Source organism: Psittacula echo (assembly GCF_963264785.1).
Source record: "Psittacula echo genome assembly, chromosome: 6".
NCBI lineage: Eukaryota > Metazoa > Chordata > Aves > Psittaciformes > Psittacidae > Psittacula > Psittacula echo.
Genome location: NC_137743.1, coordinates 59,560,983 through 59,581,714, shown reverse-complemented (window position 1 = coordinate 59,581,714; position 20,732 = coordinate 59,560,983). Strand labels below are relative to the sequence as shown.

The window sequence follows — 20,732 nt, the reverse complement described above, 5'->3', positions numbered from 1 at the left end:
TTGGCCAGATGTGGTTTATTAGGTCCAATGTGCACGTTTGCCAGTTGGCTCCTTTTTAATATGAGGACATCTTAACTTACAACATAGTCAAGTTTGACAAATTTGAACCAGACAAATAAGTGAGTAATATTTCAGGCTGTCAAAGCGGGTGAATACTGATTAACTGACACACTCCAAAAGCTCTCACCAATATCCATGCTCCAGTGGAAAATGTTTACTAAGCATAATACTTGTTAGAAAGTCTTTGGTGCTTTGACTAAGCTTTGATGACTGACTCTAATGGAGGGGTTTTAATGTGCCACACTCTCTCTATTTCTTAGCCTCCTATCTTTTATCTTTAGCAAAAGCTTCCATAGAGGCTAAAAGTGCACTTGTAAACTATGTTCTGCTGTCCACTGTGATTTAACCTTCAGCCTCACTCTCATTAGCATGTTTTTAAAAGGAGGCTGAGGAAGTGGGAAAAGATTTGAGGCTAGGAAACGACGACAATGTTTTGGCATTCAGCACTGGAGGCAGTCAGTGTTTGGGAGCTAGACTATGGCCAGTAAGTATTTAGCAATAGCAGCTGGTGTTATATGCTATACGATAGAACAAAATTCTGCCAGGAGGCAAGCCCCAGACTTAGTCCACATAACTAGATATTTGCAGAACACTTGGGGTGTTTGGATCCAGGTGCATTTCTGATTTCATTTGGTGCTATATAGCAATAACTATAGAAGAGAGAAAGGAGCTCATGAGCTGTGTGGGGTCTGGATATGTCTTACAAAGTGCTAAATGCCTTCAGCTTCCAGTGGAAATCAAGGGAATCCAGGGCCTTATAGTATCACCTTCATAAAAAGGTTTGGTTTTATATTAGGAAGAATCTTAGCAATCCTATCATTAGCAATTAGTTAAACGTTTCCTTTGTTTCTGAGGAAAAGCTTGTGGAAAGGAGCAAGTAATGGAATGCAAAGAAGGTTCCCTTAACTGTATTGTAATGTGACAGCAACACTATTTCATTATGCTGTTTAATTTTATTTGAGAGACTTTCTTTCCCAGCTTTAAAAATAAAAAGCAACTTGTCTTTATTTCAGATGACTCTCTTGAGAAATTTCAAACCAGTTGAGCCAGACTGAATTTTGCATGGTTTTGTTTTGTTTTTTGTTGGTTTTTTTTTTTTTTTTTCTTTTTTTTTTTTTTTTTTTTTTTCCTAATGTGAACTCCTCCAGCAGGAACACATTTGAGATCCAAAAGCAAGTTTTACTCATGAGATGAGCCAAACTTATGTCTAAACTCTCCAGAAGGGCCCTGCTGCTCAGATTTTTTTCACATAAGAATTTGTAATTTTATTGGAATGCTTGCAGGCTTTCCAAACAATTATTCCAAAAGTTTGCTTTCTGCCCCATAAATCATGGTACATTTGTTTAATTTTATCACAGTTACTTAAAGAGCAAACTTCCTTCTTCCCCCCTCCCCCCTTACATTTTGCTAAAGTTTGTGAAGTACAATATAATTATACTCACTTTCTGTTTTCTTAATGACCCTGTCATTCTTTATGATTTAACTCCATTGCTGATTAATGTATTATTAGTAGAATGTAGCCCAAAGTAGAGAGCAGCCTAAAGAAATGTCATTTTTGCATATGCTAGCCAAATTAACTGAAAATCTTGTAAATTAATATGGTGAGTGTACACTGAAGAGGTGAACTTTAATATATGGTAGGAATGGGATTTTATAACCTCCTTTTCCTGCATCATTCTAAATATATTCAAAGTGTCTCTTACCACTGCAATACTGGTGCATTATCAAATGTAATAGAAAGATGGTTCAAAACAATATTAGAATTTATGTTGTCAATGGGAGAGAATAGCAAGTTCCACCCCAGCTGCAGTGGAAGCCAGTGGTGTAGACGGATGGTCACCTCACCCCGCACAACATTTTGAGCCTTTTGTTCAGACCACTACCCAGTGACATCCTTTTGTAGCCATCTGTATACACAAACTGATGCTCACTGAGATTAGTTCACCAGAAGTCAGGCTGCTGGGCAAAAGCTGAAAGAAGGGGTTGTATAAATATAGGCTTTGATCATGACAGAACAAGAAATTGGCTGCAAAACTAACAAACAGTGTTGCTTTTAATTGTCATTTTGGAATATTTAGTTTGCTGGTGTGGTCCGATTTTTAGACAAATGCATGCTGCCCTCTAGTGCTGATGCTCTCTGCTTGAAGCTGACTGGCGAGAGGGTCTGTTTTGGTGGGGAGTGGCCTTTTGCCTGGTTACAAAATTACTAGGCCAGTTTGGGGTATTTGGTCAGTAATAGAAAGTAATTAAGCCCTCATGACATTGGTTTAGAGATGAAGGGTATCTAACAGGTATAACCTGACTTGCACTGATACTTATAGAAATTTGTTCTGCCTTTACTACTTATATTTAGATTATATGTGAGAGAATAACATATATGAAGAAGTATTTTAATAGATTAAAAGAACCCATACTTCCTTCTCTCCATCTTTTTCAAGGGTATTCTATGTATTCAAATGTAAGCATCAGTTCACCCATAATAATTGGCATGCTGATGTTTTCTGTGCACTTGGATTTCTTTGACTGCAATATGTAGCTGACTATCCAATTTATGTGTCTGAGTAATTAAAAAAAAAACTGTTTTAATTTTTTACCTTATTCAACAAGAAATATTCTGTTATAAAGTCAGCATTAATTCCTTCCATAACATTATTTGAGAGTGCAAAAATGGTAAAGAAGCAGTGAAGAGACAAAAGCATTTGGTTTTTTTGTTTGGTGCTTTTTGCTTCATTTTCACTAGAGAGAGACATCGTCCCTCTCCCTCCCATAACATATTTCTCTGATGATGGTTACAATAAGCATGGAAAGATTCCAAAGCAATCCCAAGTGTAGGACCTTAAATTGTAACAATTATACCCGGAGGAGTACGGAACTGGTTAATGATTTAAAGTATTATGCCCTAAATGCTCCTATTTTAGCCAACAGTAGGGAATCTGTAGACAGCACATGCCCAGATCAAAGCTGATCATGTCATTGTCATTCAAGGAGGGAGAGATACCCTCGTTTCCCCCTTCTCTCCCCCCTACCCTTTTTTTTTTAAACAAAGTATGACATCTGAGGAACAGTGTGTTGATTGTTCCACTGCCAAGATACGCATAATGGAAACATTAGCTCCAAGATAACTTTTAATCTGTCAGCCTAATGGCTCCTTAATGTGTAGAGGGCTTTAAATGTATGTCAGCCAGGGCTGTATAAAGTAATATAGTTTGTGGCCTGAATGGATCTCTATGACTCTGCACCATGACACAATATGGTTTATTATTAAGTATCAGCTCATCAGCTTATTCCCACGATCTTGGACAAGCTTCTCAATTTTCCAGTAACAGATTATGTGAGAAAAAGCTTGCAGTGCATTTTTTTTCTCTCCCCTCACCCCGACTTTTCTTTTTCTTGTACCTTTTTTTATTTTTTTTTTTCCCCTCTTCCAAATTACAAGTTTCATCCCCAGCTGCATTGGGAGCCCTGAAGTGTATTTACAGCAGGCTGCACTTTATCACACATCAGCTTGACTGCTAGTTTACACTGGACATTTATGCAGCTCCCTTGGCCCGGGATACAAACTTCACATCTTTGTATTCCTATCACCTTCACTGCAAATTTTTCCAACATCCTCTCCCTGTTGACTGCTTTCCTTTCTCTCCCCTACTCTCACTTCCCCACATACTCCCTCTTCCCTCCCTCCCCCCCCCATTCCAACAAACATGCCGGTGAGAATTGACATGTCACAGTACTTGTCTGTGCAGGATACTTGCAATAATTCAGTATCTTAGTTTGCCTGCTCTGATTCCACTCAGCTCTAGCTTAGTTATATAATTCCAACAGTGTTGCTGTAGACAGATACAGATTTGATTTTGTGCCTTTCAGAATTTCCTTTCAGTGTGAAAGACCACTTTGTACCCCATGCTGTAGGGTGTCTAGAGGAAAGTGTTATCACTTTTTGGCATCCCTGTGCAGGGAACAGAGCAAAGAGGTAATTCATCTCCCCTGGATGTGAAGGTTATCTTCTTTTATTGTTGTTACCCACAGAGGGAGGGGAGAATCAGGACCAGCAGTTTGCTACTTAAGGAATGTCCTCTTCCTCTAGGAAACCTGCAACAGAGCACAGTCCCTAATCCATGGAGACCCCTTTGGGAGTATATGGGGGCCACTCTGTGAGTATTGTGGTCATGGTGTAGGAATTCTGTTTTCACTACAGTGAGCTCTGTCCTCAGCCTTCTCAAGCACAACCTGATCCCTTTATGCACAGATAGTTTCATAGGAATTATGCATTATTTTTGCTTATGTTTAATGTTTCTATCCTCTTAAAAATAATTCATTTATTGCATAAAGAAAGTTAATATTTGTACTTTTTGTTATTTAGCTTTTGTGAGCATTTTATGGTACTATTTTAGGGGGGGGGTTGTTTGGTTTTGGTTTATTGCTATGTTAGTTCAGGTCTTTATAAGATAACCTTTCTACAGCATTCAACGGCATCCCAGCCAAAGGCATTTACTCCCTTAACTGTTGTATGCTTCTCTTTCTGTTGGTCCCTCTGTTCTGATTTAAGGAATCTGGATCCTGTGTCTTGACTCCAACCTGGAGCATTCTGGAAAATGTGTTTGCAACAAACGGGTTCTGCTCTTTTCCTGCATCACATTGCAGTTTTTGAGCTAAACTGACAATAGTCTGTTTGCTGCAGCAGAGGAGTGGACCCCTATAAGTTACATACCTGGCTGCTTTTGGGAGGATTTAATGACCCAAGTAATCCTTTACACCTTTTCTTATCTTCCAGGTGATCTTCTCAGATTCCTGTGTCAGAGAGTTCATAAACTGTATCGTATTCAATATAAACAATGATTCTGTTCCACCAAAAGTCAACATGAAGTACAAAAAGTCTGTCTGTAATTCCCTCCGTTATTGTCCTACAAATTTATAGTTTTAAATATTTTATTAAATTTGATCTACTTTACAGAACATGGACCAACAACATAACAAGCATTCTCATCTGTTTTTGGCTCTAACAGATCTCCAACACTAAAGGATTTCTTGATTGCTCAAAACATAGTTCTTGTTTATAAAAATTTATTTCTACATAAACTATGAAGGCCCACTTATAAATAAATAAATGTCTGCAACTCAAAGGAGATGAATGAACCTTAGAAAGCTGACTTGGACAACATTCAGTATTTGGGGGGGGGCCGGGGAGCAGAAGAAGAGAAGAAAAAAAAATCCTTTTTTCTTCTGCATTTGTGAAGTATTTACCTGATATTAGAGCTGCGAGACTCAGTAAAACTAAAACTGCACTACTTGCATCCAAGTAAACTTCCTGGTTTTTTTTTTTCTTATCACTGTTCAGTATTTAGACTCTCTCGTCTCCTGCCACCCTGTTCCAGGTTCCCACCCTTGCCTGCTTTGAAACTTTGCGTGGATCTGAATTTCCAGCTGATTTGGCTGAATGTCAGACTAATGTTTTTATGGGTTTGTTTTTCTGGGGGGCTTTTTGTTGTTGTTTGTTTTGCTTGGTTCCTCCACTCCCCCCCCCCCTTTTTTTGGGGTGGTGGTGGTGGGGTTTGTTTTGGTGAGGTTTTTTTGTTGTGGGTTGTTGTTTTGGTTTGGTTTTTTTGGTTTGGCTTTCGTTTGGTTTTTTTTGTTGTTTGTTTTTAATGATTAATTGGGGATTACAAAGCAAATATTTAGAAGGAGCACGCTTGGAAATATGTATTTTTTACAACATTCAGTATTCTTAATGCTGAATATTAAAATACATACCTCAGGTACAATTAGATGGAGTGATTTTCTTTTTAAACTAAAATGACTGTGATAGTATGTATGATTTAGTTCTGATTCAGTAGAAAAGAATAACCTATGTGCAGTTCTGGTAACTATTCTGTGATTCTACTCAAGGTGAGAGGATTAGGCTTTTAATTTCTTGCAAATCTCTACTACTTCAGTTCTCATAGAAAATCAAGGTAGAATTGAAAGTAAGTTGTCACCTAGACAACTAGATAAAGTTGTTAGAATTTCCATGAAGATAAATATAAAATGTAAAATTAGTAAGCTCTCATTCAAAAGGAATTTTTGCTTCAAACCAGCTTTAATTTTCCCTTAGATGAAAAAGTTAAGAGTTCTAAATTAATTTGACTGAAGGAGGTCTTTTGCCTAAACCAGTAGTATTGCAGACTTGAAACTGTTTGTTGATAGTATTTATTCTCCTCTAAATGTTGTTGGCAGGGAATTATTTTCCTTTAAAGGAATATTATATTAATATAAGGGAATCTTTGAACTTCTGTTCATTTATTGTAGAATATGCCCAAGTGCCTATGAAAAAATGATAATGGTATTGATATTTCATTCTGAAGGGTCTCAAAACAATTTCCAGATTGGTAGTATAACCACACTGAAATGCACCCAGCTTCTTGGTGGAACATGGCAGCTGTTTAATAGCCCATAGCGAAACTATACAACAGCAGGTTGTGAAAAAAGAGATGAATATGGATCAACTACAAATTGGCAGTGGAGGATTTAGGTACTGTACTCAAATTAAACTTAGGTGAAGTGGAATTCTGCTAGAATATTGAGTCTGTTTATTAAGTGCTACACTTTGTCAGACCACAGCTCCCCGTGTGAAAGACAAGCAAAAGACTGTGTGCTGAAATGTAATCCTTGATGTATACTGTAGACCAGTGTGTTTGACAAACAAATTTAATTGTGAATACTTTGCTGTTTGCACTTGTAGAGGGGTTTATTAAAAGCGTTTGATGTTAAAATGGGTGCCTGAGGGGAATTTGGGCAGACGTGGCAATAGGTTTTGATGGGGGAGGCAAAAGTATTGGCTCAATTACATAGTTTTAGTAATTACTTTTTAAAAAACTACATGCTACTGGAGAAGGCTGCGCTGCTAAGAGCTGCCCCAGGTATGAGGGCTGAGAGGTGGCTGGTTTGGGGTTTTTTTATAGATGTAGAGCATTTATTTGATAGGGAAAAGAAAGGCAATAAGATGCTACCAGACAGCATTCCCTTAAGTCCCTGTTGGCCTGAGCTAAATTTTGACTTGTGACTGAAGCTGTATGATCTGTAGGTCTAGCACATCTAGACCAACTTCTTTGTACCGTTTTCCATACAATAAATAAAGATCTGTAAACTTTTTTTGCTCTAGGAAAGTATATGGAGGTCCAACTACATCATAGCTCTCTGCAACACACGCCAGAATTAAAAGGAGCAAACATGACTTGAATAATTTTTCATGAGCTTTAGTATGCATGTATTTATTTATTTATTTTGATAATTGGGTTTTCCCTCAGCTAAGGAAAAGCTGGTGTTGCTGACATTACAATGTGTTTGTGAAGAAAGACTGATACCACAACACATGCAAGCAACGGCAAGGTCATTACTTACCCAGCATAATTAGAACATCCATTACATAGGGGGAAAACATTTAAAAGATAAAGAGTGAATTTAAAAATTATTCCTCCCAATGTTTTTTTTTTTTTTTTCATAATTATAGTTTTAACAGCTTGTGGTTATGGTAAAAGCAGCTCCTAAAGAAAAATTAGAAGCCTCATTCGGGAAAGGTGGTCCCTCAAGAGACCTTGTGTTGTCATTTCTAAAGAACCATGAGCAGAAACCTCATTCAGGATGCTGTGTGCTGTTTTGATGTATAGGGAGTATAGTTAGCTAATTATGGCAAATGCTGGATATTTTAATTAAAAAAACCCACAACAGCCACAGATGTATTGTTTCCCCCTTATTCCTCCTGTTGTCTGTGTGCAAAAATGCAAGTATACTCCTTCCCCTCCACTGCAAGGAATTAATACCATAGCGGATAGGCAGGAGAGAAGCAGTAGGTTCCTTAAATTCATATGTGACATATCTTAGCATAAAAAATTCCCATTACAGCACACAAGCCTGTTGTAGTTTTCTGAGATTTCTGTGGTTGCCAAAGGGAGGTGGGAAATGGAGAGGAAAAACAAAACAAAAAAAACCAACCAGTCACCACATGTAATTTATGAACAAGATTATTGTTTTACAAATAACCTTCATGATAAGTAATATCTCATGGCAACATTTTCAACCGTGCTTTTATCAAGACTCTCTGAGCAGTGTGTATAATATGCCGGGCAATTGAATCACAGCTGTGTGCCTGGGTAGGGAATCTCTGCGGAGACAACACTTAATTTAAACAATTGTAGGCTGCAGGAGTTCAAAAATTTCAGCTGACTTTAACTGTCACTAGCCCAAGCACCTTTATCCCCAGGCGAGCAGCAGCAGCTGGATTTCATTTCCTGCTGCCAGACTGTCCGACATCTTTGCTGAACATCCCAGGAACTGAGCGTCTTTACTTTAAGGATTTTATTCAAGGTGACAGCTCCTCACACTTTAGCGTTCAGATCACCTCAAGTAGCTGAGATATCAGTGAAAATGAGAGCACTTCTCCAGCAAACTCCAAATTTAGATTGACTGAGGTTATCCTTAGGCCTCTAGACCCAGCCTCCACGACAGCGCAGGCCTGCCAGTAACTTGAAAACTACAGTGGAGTTTGTAATGATGTCTGGGGAGAAATATTCTGCCGGAGCAGTGAAGGATACTGTAAGCGATAGGAAATGATGTCAGATTTAGTTAGGGCTGGAGACAGTGTTAGAATATACTTGGCATAATATGGCACTGGTATCTCTGTCAGCATCTCTGTTTTCTGTCACTGCACACAATCCCAGGCCTGTCTGTATCCCTGACAGTGTCTTTTCAGATCAGGTTATTGCCAACTCAGAGACTGGCTCAGTGCAGCACCATACAGCCCCCTTTGTTTGAAGTCTGCCCTTTTGTCATTAATGCACTTGATGTCTATTTAAATCTGACGATGAATGCAGTATCTGTTTTCCTGTCAAGAGATCATTGACAATATTAATACCTCATGTCCTTGCCTCATTTTCTAAGCACTGACACCTAGCCACAGTCTCCAGCATTCATCAAACAGCACTCTCTCACCAGCATCTCTATAAACAGTCTTGCTTCCAGTCCTTAAGAACTGTGGCAGACCTCAAAAGAGACTTTTATCAATGCCAGTGAAAAAGGAGTGTGAAGAATGCCATTAATAAACTGTTTGTATCCTGTACATTTAGAGCTCTGAATGGTCTTCTTACCAATCTAATGCCTGCTGCAGTTAGACTTGGAATATCATCTGTTTGGGGGATGGAGGGGAGGGAAAACCTTGCTTTTCATTAGATGCTTGATTAGGAATGATAATATCATCCCTTGAATGTGGAAACTGTTCCACTAGTGAAATTATTGAAGAAAGTTCCGTGGAAGAGGGAAAAGGGATTGGGCACTGCACCATAGGGTCCCCATTTGTGTAATACTTAAGAGGGATGTATTATTCGCAACAAATGACAGGCCTATCAGTTCCTCCACTTCCAGCCCCCTCCCCCCCCCAAATATGTTTCTATCCTGATGTCTTAAAAGGAAAGAAGAGCATGGGTTAACATTAATCTTGCACAGCCCATTCCTTCCAAGGCTGTAGGTGCTTATCTGATGCATGTTATACTGGAAAAATAGACACAGAAAATAAAAGCTTTTATACTGAATTCGTAGTGCAAGATGGCACAGTGTTTGGTATGCGAGTCCTGGAAAGCTAAAACAGCAATGAATTGAGGATCTGCTCCTCCCCCATCTTTATCCTTTATGTAAGACAGTGTTTGTCTCCTTTGGGCTAGGTTGCGTTTGCCCTTATGGGGATGAGCTAGGTACTTCAGTGTCTGCTGTGTTAAGACACTCTCAAGTAGAGGAGACCCTTTCACGTCCCTTCCATGCATGGGAGATGACTTTAATTTGACTATATGTGCATAAGGGCACAAAGAACAGCTCAGCTAGTAAGATTTAGCATCTTTGAAGATGTTCACAGGTGGGATGTGACTGAATTGACGCTTTTATATACCACTTAGTACCACCAGAGGGGATGCTTTTGAATAAGGTAGTGAGATCTGCAGGTATGTGTCTCACTCACAGCAGTTAAGCCTTCCTCAGGCATCTTGCCACCTGTACACACTAAGAATAATGTGCCTAGTCTCTCAAAAGCAGTATTCTGATTAATTTTTGAAAGCATCTTCAATGTACTAATATTTAGCATAATTTATAATTGCAACTTGTGCAAGGCACATGAGGTTTTGAGCAACCTTGAGCAGTGAAAAGTGTCCCTGCCTGTGCCTGGGGGAGTTGGAACTGGATGATCTTTAAGGTCCATTTCAAACCCAAATCATTTCATATTGTTTGAAGAGCTATTTTGGAAATGTTTTTTATGAAATTTTTATTTGCATGTCTGGGAAAAACACTGGAGTCTGGAGGGCTAACTGTTAGGAAGTCTCAAGTTCTAAGAAGTCCATGTTCTAAGAAGCCAATGACTTCCTGCAAGAATTTCAGCTGGTCACTTCATTTCTGTAAAGCAGGGATGGCTTTAGGTGCTTGCAGGATGACTTTGTGAAAGTTTGAAAGGTTTTTCCTGGATCCACATGAAACTGTAACTATTTGCTACTTTTTTGTTTTGTTTTAATTATCAGGAAAACCCTGTAAACATTATAGCAGGGAGATTGCAAAGAGTACAAAATGCAACTTCAACCCAGACTTTCTGGTTTTCAAAAGCAAAAGAGAGGTGTTTTGATTTAAAATACAGTGTATGATGTTTCAGTGTTATGTCATTCCATTTTTGAAGGCCCTTGTGGATGTATGTTTAACAGGATGGGTCATGCATGTATTTAAGCACGTTTTCCCAGTGGAGTCAAAACTGCTGACTGAAATAGTAATACTGAATACAAATACATAAACTTTCTTTTGCAGGACAAGAGAAAATTGTTTCTTTCCCTCCTTCAAATTTCCCTAGTTATGTGTTTTATTTGCGTGTTATGCCATTGCTGTCGTAATTGTAATCTATTTCTTTTTATTGTAGGTATTTTGGGAAAATGCCGCTACATTTACTATGGAAAACATTCTGAGGGCAACAGATTCATCCGAGATGACCAGCTATAAAACACAGCATTGTTTTGTGCCTCCCTAGTCCCTCCACATAAGAAACACAAATTGCATCTAAATTTGAAGCATGTAACTAAAGTCCTCTAGTGCCTTCTGCTGACTTTGCCAAGCCTGTCAAGATCATCCTTCTGTCTTAGTCTGAGTAGTCACATAGAGATTGACTTGATTGCCTTTAAGCAGGTCTCATCCAACAGTGTGACAGACAGCTGCAGTGGAGCACCCAGCCTGACAGGAGGAGTACCGTGATGGATTGCCTGGTCCAATTGCTGCCTGCAGAAGAGCAGGGGTCACACCTGGTGCTTCAGTGAGCATGCTCCATCGGTTGGTGCCTTAGCAAAAGCAGCACATTTTATCTCCAGCTTGCCCGTTGAGTGAAAGTGGCTGGTGATATCAAAGTGTTTATAAAAGAGAGGCTATGATTTCAGATGAAAAAGCCCTTATCAGTTCTTTAATTTTTTCCCTGTGAATTAAGTGCTTGTGTTTCTATCATCTCGTACATGCTTAGACAAATCCTGTCACTGTGTTTTTTTCGTTTGGTGTTCCTTCACCCCTCCACCCCTAGATGAGCCTAGATAGATTATTTTTTATTTCCAACATAAAAAAAAAAAATCCTGAAAATATTTTGGCCATGCAAAGTACTGTCCATTTGTATAATTGTCTTTATGCAAAGGAAACAGATTTAAGCCATTTTACAAACAAAATTTGCTAATTCTTTAATTACATCTCAACATTTACTAAGTCTGACCTTAGAAAAGCAATCATTTTTTTCAGTGCTGCAAATTAGTGGCACAGCTTAACTGTACATACTTGGAAAAAGCCCTCAGTTGTGATACCAACAGTGTGTATTATTGTGTGTTTATTGCACAAGATAATTTTAATTTGTACAGCAACAGCATTTAGAATTAAACGTTTAAATTTGGAAAGAAAAAAGTGCTTGAAAGGAATGATATAAAATAAAATTTCCACCAAATAGGTATGATTATTCAGAGGAGTAAAAGTCAGTAAAAGTAACTGGTTGAATTAACATGATTAACAGCTTTATTAATATGTTGCAGAAACAAGTTATTAACCCATTTTGATGTCTATGTAAGAAAGTCTATTGTCAAATTTTTGGCGGAAGAAATAAAAATGCATGGCATATTTCCTGCTTTTCTGATGAACAGGTTGGACATATTTAGAATCATAAACTTGTTAGTGTAAAAATAAGAAATCCCAATACTTCATGTATATCTTGTGTTAAGTGCCACTAGATACAATGGGATTAGCCAAGGAATATGCAAAAAATTCTGACCTTTGAACTGTTCAAAACCTGTGCATATTGGCTCTCAACTGAGAGCCATCAATGTCTGCCGTTCTTGTCTTCTTTGAAGTTATTTGGTGGTCTTTATTCACTTACCTGGTTGAAAAAAATGTCAGGTTTTAGAAGTTGCCTACTTTGGGGGGCTATTGTGCTAGTGTTGCAGGTGGAAGTGAATTGGATATTGAAGCCAATCATTAAATCAGGTTTGACTGTTGAAAAGGAATGAATCACTGGCAGAGTGACAAAGGAAAGCTTGCTGCTGCTGAACATTCTAGGCCTTACTCATTACTAAATGTAAGCCTTCACTCACACTGAAAGTCTATAATAAATCTTTAACAGATACTTAAAATCAGCAATGAATGTAGAAGGATCCAGTTCACACCACCTGTGGTTCAAATTGAGCTCTGAGCTGTTTGCCATACAAATTGTTGTCTGGGAAGCACATTTTGTTCACTTTTAATGCCTCTGCTATTGTCATAAATGGCTAGAAACGAAATGCCAATTCACATTAGAAGTCCTAAGCGATATTAGATAAAGGGAAACTACATGCATCTCTTTAATAAAAAATATTATTACAAATATTTAGGGCACTTGTCACTTGGTCACCAAAATAACAGCAGTCCTAGTTTGTTCCTATCATACTGTGTGTTTTGAAGCCTCCACACATGTTGGCCATGGCATATTACAGGCAGCAGGGTTCTGAATAGGGGTGTTCAGAATAATCTGATGTCACTTTCAGTCTGGTTGCATGTGTGCTCTTGTCTTTATAGAAGGCTTTAACCCTGCCTCAAACAATAAACAGCACTTGCAAACTGACCGCATGATTTTTCCATCTTTATTTTGCTTGTTTACTTTTCCTAATGTCAAAACCATTTGTATTATTTTTTGGAGTGTTTTCTTCCCAGCGAAGCTTTGGAGGCAAAAATATTTTTGGAATGAGATGTGATTAAAGTCACTTCAATTTTGATTTTTGTTTTCATTTTGGGGATTATATACCTATAGTTAATATGGTAAAGGCATAATTAAAATTTGCTCAAAGGGAATTCACATTAAATGTCTCTGATTCTGGAAGATCAAAAGAGTAATCTATGAATAATTATTTGATATTGCTAACATGTATTAAGGTGTTATTTAGAAACAAGCACGGATGTTTATGTTAACAATTCTTTTTTTAATAAGCGGATAACTTAATCTTCAGGTGTCTTCTGCTGAAGTTCAGTTTTAACAGATGGAAACTCTTCAAACCTGGGGCTGCTATCTACACTTGGTTCTTTCCTCACTGGAAACTGCACCTGAATTTCTTAAGTGAACTGAGCATTGTTTAGGATGAAAGTTGCGGTGAAATTACCTGAGATTGCACTCTCTCTCCTTTACTCCCCCTTCTCCATGCATGGGTGCATCTTAGAATCATAGAATAGAATCATAGAATCTTTTCGTCTTAAGATTAACGAGGCTGTTAAAAGATTTGGTGCAAAGCTATAAGGATTTATTCTATGATTTTAAAATTTTTAAAATTCTGTGATTTTAAAATGTGTATCTTAAGCAATCCAGGAGGTTCCTCGATTGTGTGGAAGACAACTTTCTTCTGCAAGTAATAGAGGAGCCGACAAGGAGAGGTGCCATGCTTGACCTCATGCTCACCAACAGGGAAGGGCTGGTTAGAAATGTGACACTCCAGGGCAGCCTTGGTTGCAGTGACCACGAGATGGTCGAATTCGAGATCCTCAGGACAGTGAGAAGAGCGTGCAGCAAGCTCACTGCCCTGGACTTCAAGAGAGCAGACTTTGGCCTCTTCAGGAGCCTGCTTAGTAAGGTTCCATGGGATATAGCCCTAGAGGGCAGGGGGGCCCAAGACTCTTGGTTGTTATTCAACGATCACCTGCTCCAAGCTCAGGAGTGTTGCATCCCAACTAGAAGGAAGTGCAGCAGGAGGACCAGGAGACCTCCTTGGATGGATAAGGAGCTGCTCAGGAAAATTCAAAGGAAAAAAGAGGCTTATAGAAGGTGGAAGCAAGGACAGGCGGCCTGGGAAGAATACAGGGATGCTGTCCGGGAAGCAAGGGACCAGGTGAGGAAAGCTAAGGCCCAGTTAGAACTGAACTTGGCTAGGGATGTTAAGGATAATAGGAAGGGATTCTATAGGTACGTAGCGAGTAAAAGACAGACCAGGGACAACGTAGGCCCCCTTCGGAAGATATCGGGAGAACTGGCTACCCAGGATTTGGAGAAGGCTGAGGTTCTCAATGACTTCTTTGCCTCAGTCTTCACTGCAAAGGCTCTGACCGCACCACCCAAGTCTTGGAAGGCGAACGCAGGGACTGTGAGAATGAAGACCTTGGGCCCACTGTAGGAGAGGATCTGGTTCGAGACCATCTTAAAAAACCTAAACATACACAAGTCCATGGGACCTGATGAAATCCATCCATGGGTCCTGAAGGAGCTGGCGAATGACGTTGCTAAGCCACTGTCCATCATATTTGAAAAATCATGGCAGTCAGGTGAAGTTCCCGACGACTGGAAAAAGGGAACTATAACCCCCATTTTCAAGAAGGGGAAAATGCATGACCCGGGGAATGACAGACCAGTCAGTCTCACCTCTGTGCGTGGCGAACTGTTGGGGCAGATTCTCCTGGAAGACATGCTAAGGCACATGAAAAACAAGGAGGTGGTTGGTGACAGCCAGCATGGCTTCGCTAAGGGGAAATCCTGCCTGACCAATTTGGTGGCCTTCTATGATGGGGCTACGAAACTGATGGACAGGGGCAGAGCAGTTGACGTCATCTACCTGGACTTGTACAAAGCGTTCGACACTGTCCCACATGACATCCTTGTCTCTAAATTGGAGAGACATCAGTTTGATGGGTGGACCACTCGGTGGATAAAGAACTGGCTGGATGCCCGCATGCAAAGAGTTGTGGTCAATGGGTCGATATCCGGCTGGAGATCAGTAACGAGTGGTGTCCCTCAGGGATCGGTGCTGGGACCGGTCTTGTTCAACATCTTTGTCGGTGACATGGACAGTGGGATTGAGTGCGCCCTCAGCAAGTTTGCCGATGACACCAAGCTGTGTGGTTCAGTTGATACGGCGGAGGGAAAGGATGCCATCCAGAGGGACCTTGACACGCTTGTGAGGTGGGCTGATGCCAACCTGATGAAGTTTAACCATGCCAAGTGCAAGGTCGTACACCTGGGTCAGAGCAATCCCAGGCACAGCTACAGGTTGGGCAGAGAACTGATTCAGAGCAGCCCTGCAGAGAAGGACTTGGGGATGTTGGTCGATGAAAAAATGAACATGAGCTGGCTTCAGTGTGCGCTCGCAGCCCAGAAAGCCAACCATATCCTGGGCTGCATCAAAAGTAGCGTGACCAGGTCAAAGGAGGTGATCCTGCCCCTCTACTCTGCTCTTGTGAGACCTCACTTGGAGTATTGTGTGCAGTTCTGGTGTCCTCAACATAAAAAGGACATGGAACTGTTGGAACAAGTCCAGAGGAGGGCCACGAGGATGATCAGGGGACTGGAGCACCTCCCGTATGGAGACAGGCTGTGAAAGTTGGGGCTGTTCAGCCTGGAGAAGAGAAGGCTGCGTGGAGACCTCATAGCAGCCTTCCAGTGTCTGAAGGGGGCCTACAAGGATGCTGGGGAAGGACTCTTCATCAGGGACTGTAGTGAGAGGACAAGGGGTAACGGGTTCAAACTTAAACAGGGGAAGTTTAGATTGGATCTAAGGAAGAAATTCTTTACTGAGAGGGTGGTGAGGCACTGGAATGGGTTGCCCAGGGATGTTGTGAATGCTCCATCCTTGGCGGTGTTCAAGGCCAGGTTGGATGAGGCCTTGGGTGACATGGTTTAGTGTGGGGTGTTCCTGCCCATGGCAGGGGATTTGGAACTAGATGATCTCAAGGTCCTTTCCAACCCTAACTATTCTATGATTCTATGATCTTTCCAAGGAGCCACTGCATTCTTATTTTGTTGTGTTGTCACAAGAAAAGTTTTGGCCAGTCGTGTTTGGTGGCTGTGAACAAGGTTTGAGATTGAAGGTGTGCTTGAATAGGTAATCTTCAAATACTGAAACCTTTTTAAATAAACACCCAGACTTCAGTTTTATGTTCATTTTAGTCATGACCAGTACTTTAGCTTTTGGTAGATATCATGTCTTCTCAAGTGAAGATTAGGAGGCAAATGATTTCATTTGGAGCTGCCTGTAGTAGCTGTGCTTCATGCATTCCTAACTTTATGCATTGAAAATGTTAATTCCTAACCTTTTAATTAAAAATAAGGAAAAAATCCCAATTACAATATTGAAGTGAAATTCTAGGATTAATGACCTTCAGTGAAAATCCTACTGTTACGGATACACAGACCCAACTTTATAGCAAACTGGCTCTAATTGAATGTGTTGCATGTGTAAATGATTTATGGGATTGCTGAAAGTATGTTACCACTGAAACCACTTTTTCTCCTTTGTTACGGCTGAGTCTCCAATACTTTTTCTAGTATTTGCTGTACTCAAACCATGAGTCCCTTTGAAATCAATGTTTTTATCCGTTGGAGGTAGGGGTAATGATATTGAAAAGCCGGTATGCACGTCCCTTTTTAATATATTTGGTTCTCTAAGCAGGACATTGCATGATTGCTGGATGTTCAATTCTCACATCTTTACAGGGGAAAAATCACTATATGTTGGTCTAATGTTGGTCCCGTTTAAGTCAGAAGGAAGAAACAAACCTATCTGTGCTTTTGAAAATTCTTTCTTTTTCATTACAAGGTTCACTTGCTGCCAGTGGATGTATTAATATTTTTTCATTCTTGCCAACAATATGAGCATGTTGGGAAATGTTTACCCCTAGTAGAACTTTGCTAGATCAGCCATTGTGATGAGGTTCTGAATCAGCCCATTTTATACTGACTCATACTGAGTCTTGTCACATAATTCTTCTTTATGTGGTGTGATAGTTGGCACATGAGTCTCTGCTTGCCCATTTTGGGAAAGTTTATTCTTTTTACTCGCTATACAACTGTCTTCCTGCTTTTTTAAATGGTTGGCATATGTGGAAGAAAGAAGTGAAATTCAGCTTTCCAGAGGTGTAACCGTATAGCCAAGATTGAGGCTGTATGTTTGACACTTAGATTTCTAAGTATCCATTTGCAGGATGGGTTTTGCATGGCTTGCTAGCTGTTGTCCTCTGTTCTGAAGAACAGACCTTTCCTTCCTAACTGTGCCCTTGTCTGCTTCAATTGCTATGTCATTGCTCTGCAAGCAAGTGATGGCATAAAATAGGTAAGTGCTCCCATTTTGTTTTTAAAGTGAAATTTCTGCTTCACTGCTTGTAGTACAACAACTGAAATGCATAGTTTGCTTTTTCAGTTTTTATATGTACACCTAGTAACTTACCTCTTACTAGTCTTTTTCTGCCGTTCAGTTAAAATCTGTTTTCTGCATTCCTTTCTACTTCTAGTAATGGGAATAAACTAAAACAAGCAAGATATCATTGTGAGAAAATGACCATCTAAAGATGTTACTGTGAGACCATGCCTATGTAAACAACTCTGTGTGACAGGTAAGCATTTTATACACAAACACTGCTAAATGGCTTGAAGGACTGAAATGTCTTCTGCTTTGGAGCTTTCTTGGAGTTAGCCTGTGGTTGTGAACAACCAATACAACCTTTGATTTCCTTTTGTCACTCTTGCAGTATTAGGTCATTAGAGAATGTTGTCTTACCTAAATGAATTAATGTTCATTTTACTTCTAAATAACCTATTTACTTCCAAACCTATTTACTTCCAAATAACCTATCAAGATCTTGGATTGTGTGAGAGTTAGGCCCAAGAAAAATGGCTTCTTCCAGTCATTTGTAGCCTGTTCTTAAGTCTTTAGAGTATTTTCTTTGGTGATTGTTATGTGAGAATGTTCAAGATATATTCAGCAGTACTTCTTCATCAAAGCTAGTTGAATTAATATATTTTCTGTATGCAGTACTAAAGCAGCTGAATCTTTCTAAAAGTTACCTTCTAGGTTAGGTGACTCTGATGGACTTGCCTCTGGTGGGGTTGTCAACCTAAAGCTGACCCTTTCTTACAGTTGCTGACAGATTAAGGTTTCAGACCAGGATTTTCACAAGCCTTCAAGGAGCAGATATTTTTAAGGACAAGCTAAGTCGTGGTTATAGTACATTCACAAAATATCATCATCATCTCAGCATTTTAAGAAAGCAGCATCTTGCAAAATATATTTAGTTCTAGGTTAGTCATGTTTATAGGTTTTAATGTAACATGTATTCTACAGTATCACATTACATGCGATGTTTGTGATATGAGTGCAAGTTCCTTAATGTGTTCAAAACATTCTCCCAGCATGAGTTTAAAATTTCTTGCAAATATTTTGCATTCTGATTGAAAGTTCTGCTGCCAATTTACAAACAAAACTGTAACGTCTAGTTTTATCACAATCCAGAAGTTTAACAGATCATCTCACCTCTCATCTGTAGATCCTCATAGATCAGAACTACAGCCTTATGATATTAAAGTTTTATAGTAAAATATATAGAAGTGAATCTGTAAAATATATAGAAATGAATCTGTTTGGAAATGTGGTAATTCAGTATTATATTTGGATATGTATATGTGAAGAGAATATATATGATAATATATATGATATATATGTGTGAAGAGGAGCTTCACAGGATCTCTTCAGATCACACTTCAAAGAAAATCAGTGGCAGAAGAGTGTAGCTTAACAAATTCTACATTACTTTTGCATTTGAATGGGGAAAATCAAATAAAGAATACAAAGATAACTGAAATTGGTATTTTCACCATAATTTTTATCTGTGATTGGCCTCCTATTATTAAATTAACACTATTTTTGCAATTGAGTATGTAAGATTCAGTATAGGGAAAACAAAGAAAGATTTCTGAAGAAAATCTGCTCATTCATTTTATAGGCTTCTCTGATTTTATAAGACCTTTGTGCACTCAATTATCTGGCATTCAGTGTATCTATCAAGTAAGCAGACAGTTGTGGACTTCAGGGAATTTTCAAACACACGTGCTGTTCAACCTTCGCAATTTTCTTTTACCTAGGAATTGTTTTCAGAAATTCCCATATAATGAAATTTCTGTTTAAGTTGATAGCTGTAAATGAGGGCACAGTTGCTTCATTTCCTTTTGACAATAAGCCAAATTCATCCCTGGTGGAACTCCATTGATTTAACTCTACTTGAGCTAAGCTACACTGGGGATGAATTTGGCCCAGCTTGAGATTTTTTTTATTCATCTTTTCTTTAATTTCCTTTAGCTTAGTAGTCGATTTAGGGCTGGTTAGAGGATTACAATGCAAGAGAGGGAAAAAGCAAAACTTCTGTGCTCCAGAGTCATTTCCTTTTTAATACCCTACTGATTTAACCATGACTTGTAATGTGTTTCAGGTAGCCAAATTTCAACATCAATTTTGGAAGAAAGTTCACTATACTTTGAATCTCCTTCCTTGGCTACTTCCCAAACCACCAAATCACCACTTACTATACAAAGCACATATTGTAAAAACCAATGAAAATGTCAGTGCACAGGGAATTATTTGGATATACTGCAGTTATCAACTGATGCCTAATATGGTTAGCTTGAGCTCCAGTGATTGCACACCTCTTTGACCATTACTTCAGATGCTGGTGAAGCTGCAATATCTCAACATCTGTAATGCCCAACATATCTTACCCCCTAGCTACTGCTTGTTGCACTTGGGTTTCTGAGTCTTGGGTGACTTCTGTTCATGTGTTTCTCATGCCAGACCTTTTTTTTTTTTTTTTTTTTTTAACTTTTCTTTCCTATAAGTTTTGGTTGTTTGGTTATTAAAAAAAACCTATTTGGTTATTTTGGTTATTAAACAATAAGTTTCAAGTTTGAGCAAAAGCTGAAAGTGTCATTCAGCAAAAACCACTACTGAGCTGTATATGCTTTATGTATGAAACTTGTAAATCCACTACGTTCACTGAGATGTTAGCAAGCCCAGTCTGAATGTCAGACCTCTAGCAACTCTCCCAAATCAGGCTAGTTCTGGGTTTCATTATGAAAGGATTGCACAGCTCTAGCTAAACCCTCATTTTCCACTTTCAGCTGTATTTATGAGGCTTAAGAGTAAAAAAAAAAAAACACAAAACAAACAAAAACCCAACAAACAAACAAAAACACCAAAAAAACCCAACCAGCTGTTAATCACAAGTTGATATCATGAGCACATTCTTAGTCTTACCCTCTTTCCATTGATGTCAGTGGCAAAGCTTTCAACATCAATGGCAGGAGGAGGAAATATCGCAAAATATAGGAATGCACACCCAGTTTAAAAGTTAAAATGTCTACCTTAAACTGACAAAGCCAGGAA

At 39.1% G+C, this 20,732-nt stretch overlaps 1 protein-coding gene across 1 annotated transcript in view; it reads left to right on the top strand.

The window, feature by feature from the left end:
* Positions 1-11,052, top strand: part of LRMDA (leucine rich melanocyte differentiation associated) — a gene marked incomplete at both ends in the record, with an annotated part of 699,972 nt that extends 688,920 nt beyond the window's left edge. Inside the window, one exon of the mRNA XM_080620269.1 lies at positions 10,973-11,052. Within this exon, the coding sequence (XP_080476395.1) occupies positions 10,973-11,052 (80 nt within the window). The remainder of the gene's footprint in view (positions 1-10,972) is intronic.
* Between the last annotated feature and the right edge of the window lie 9,680 nt (positions 11,053-20,732).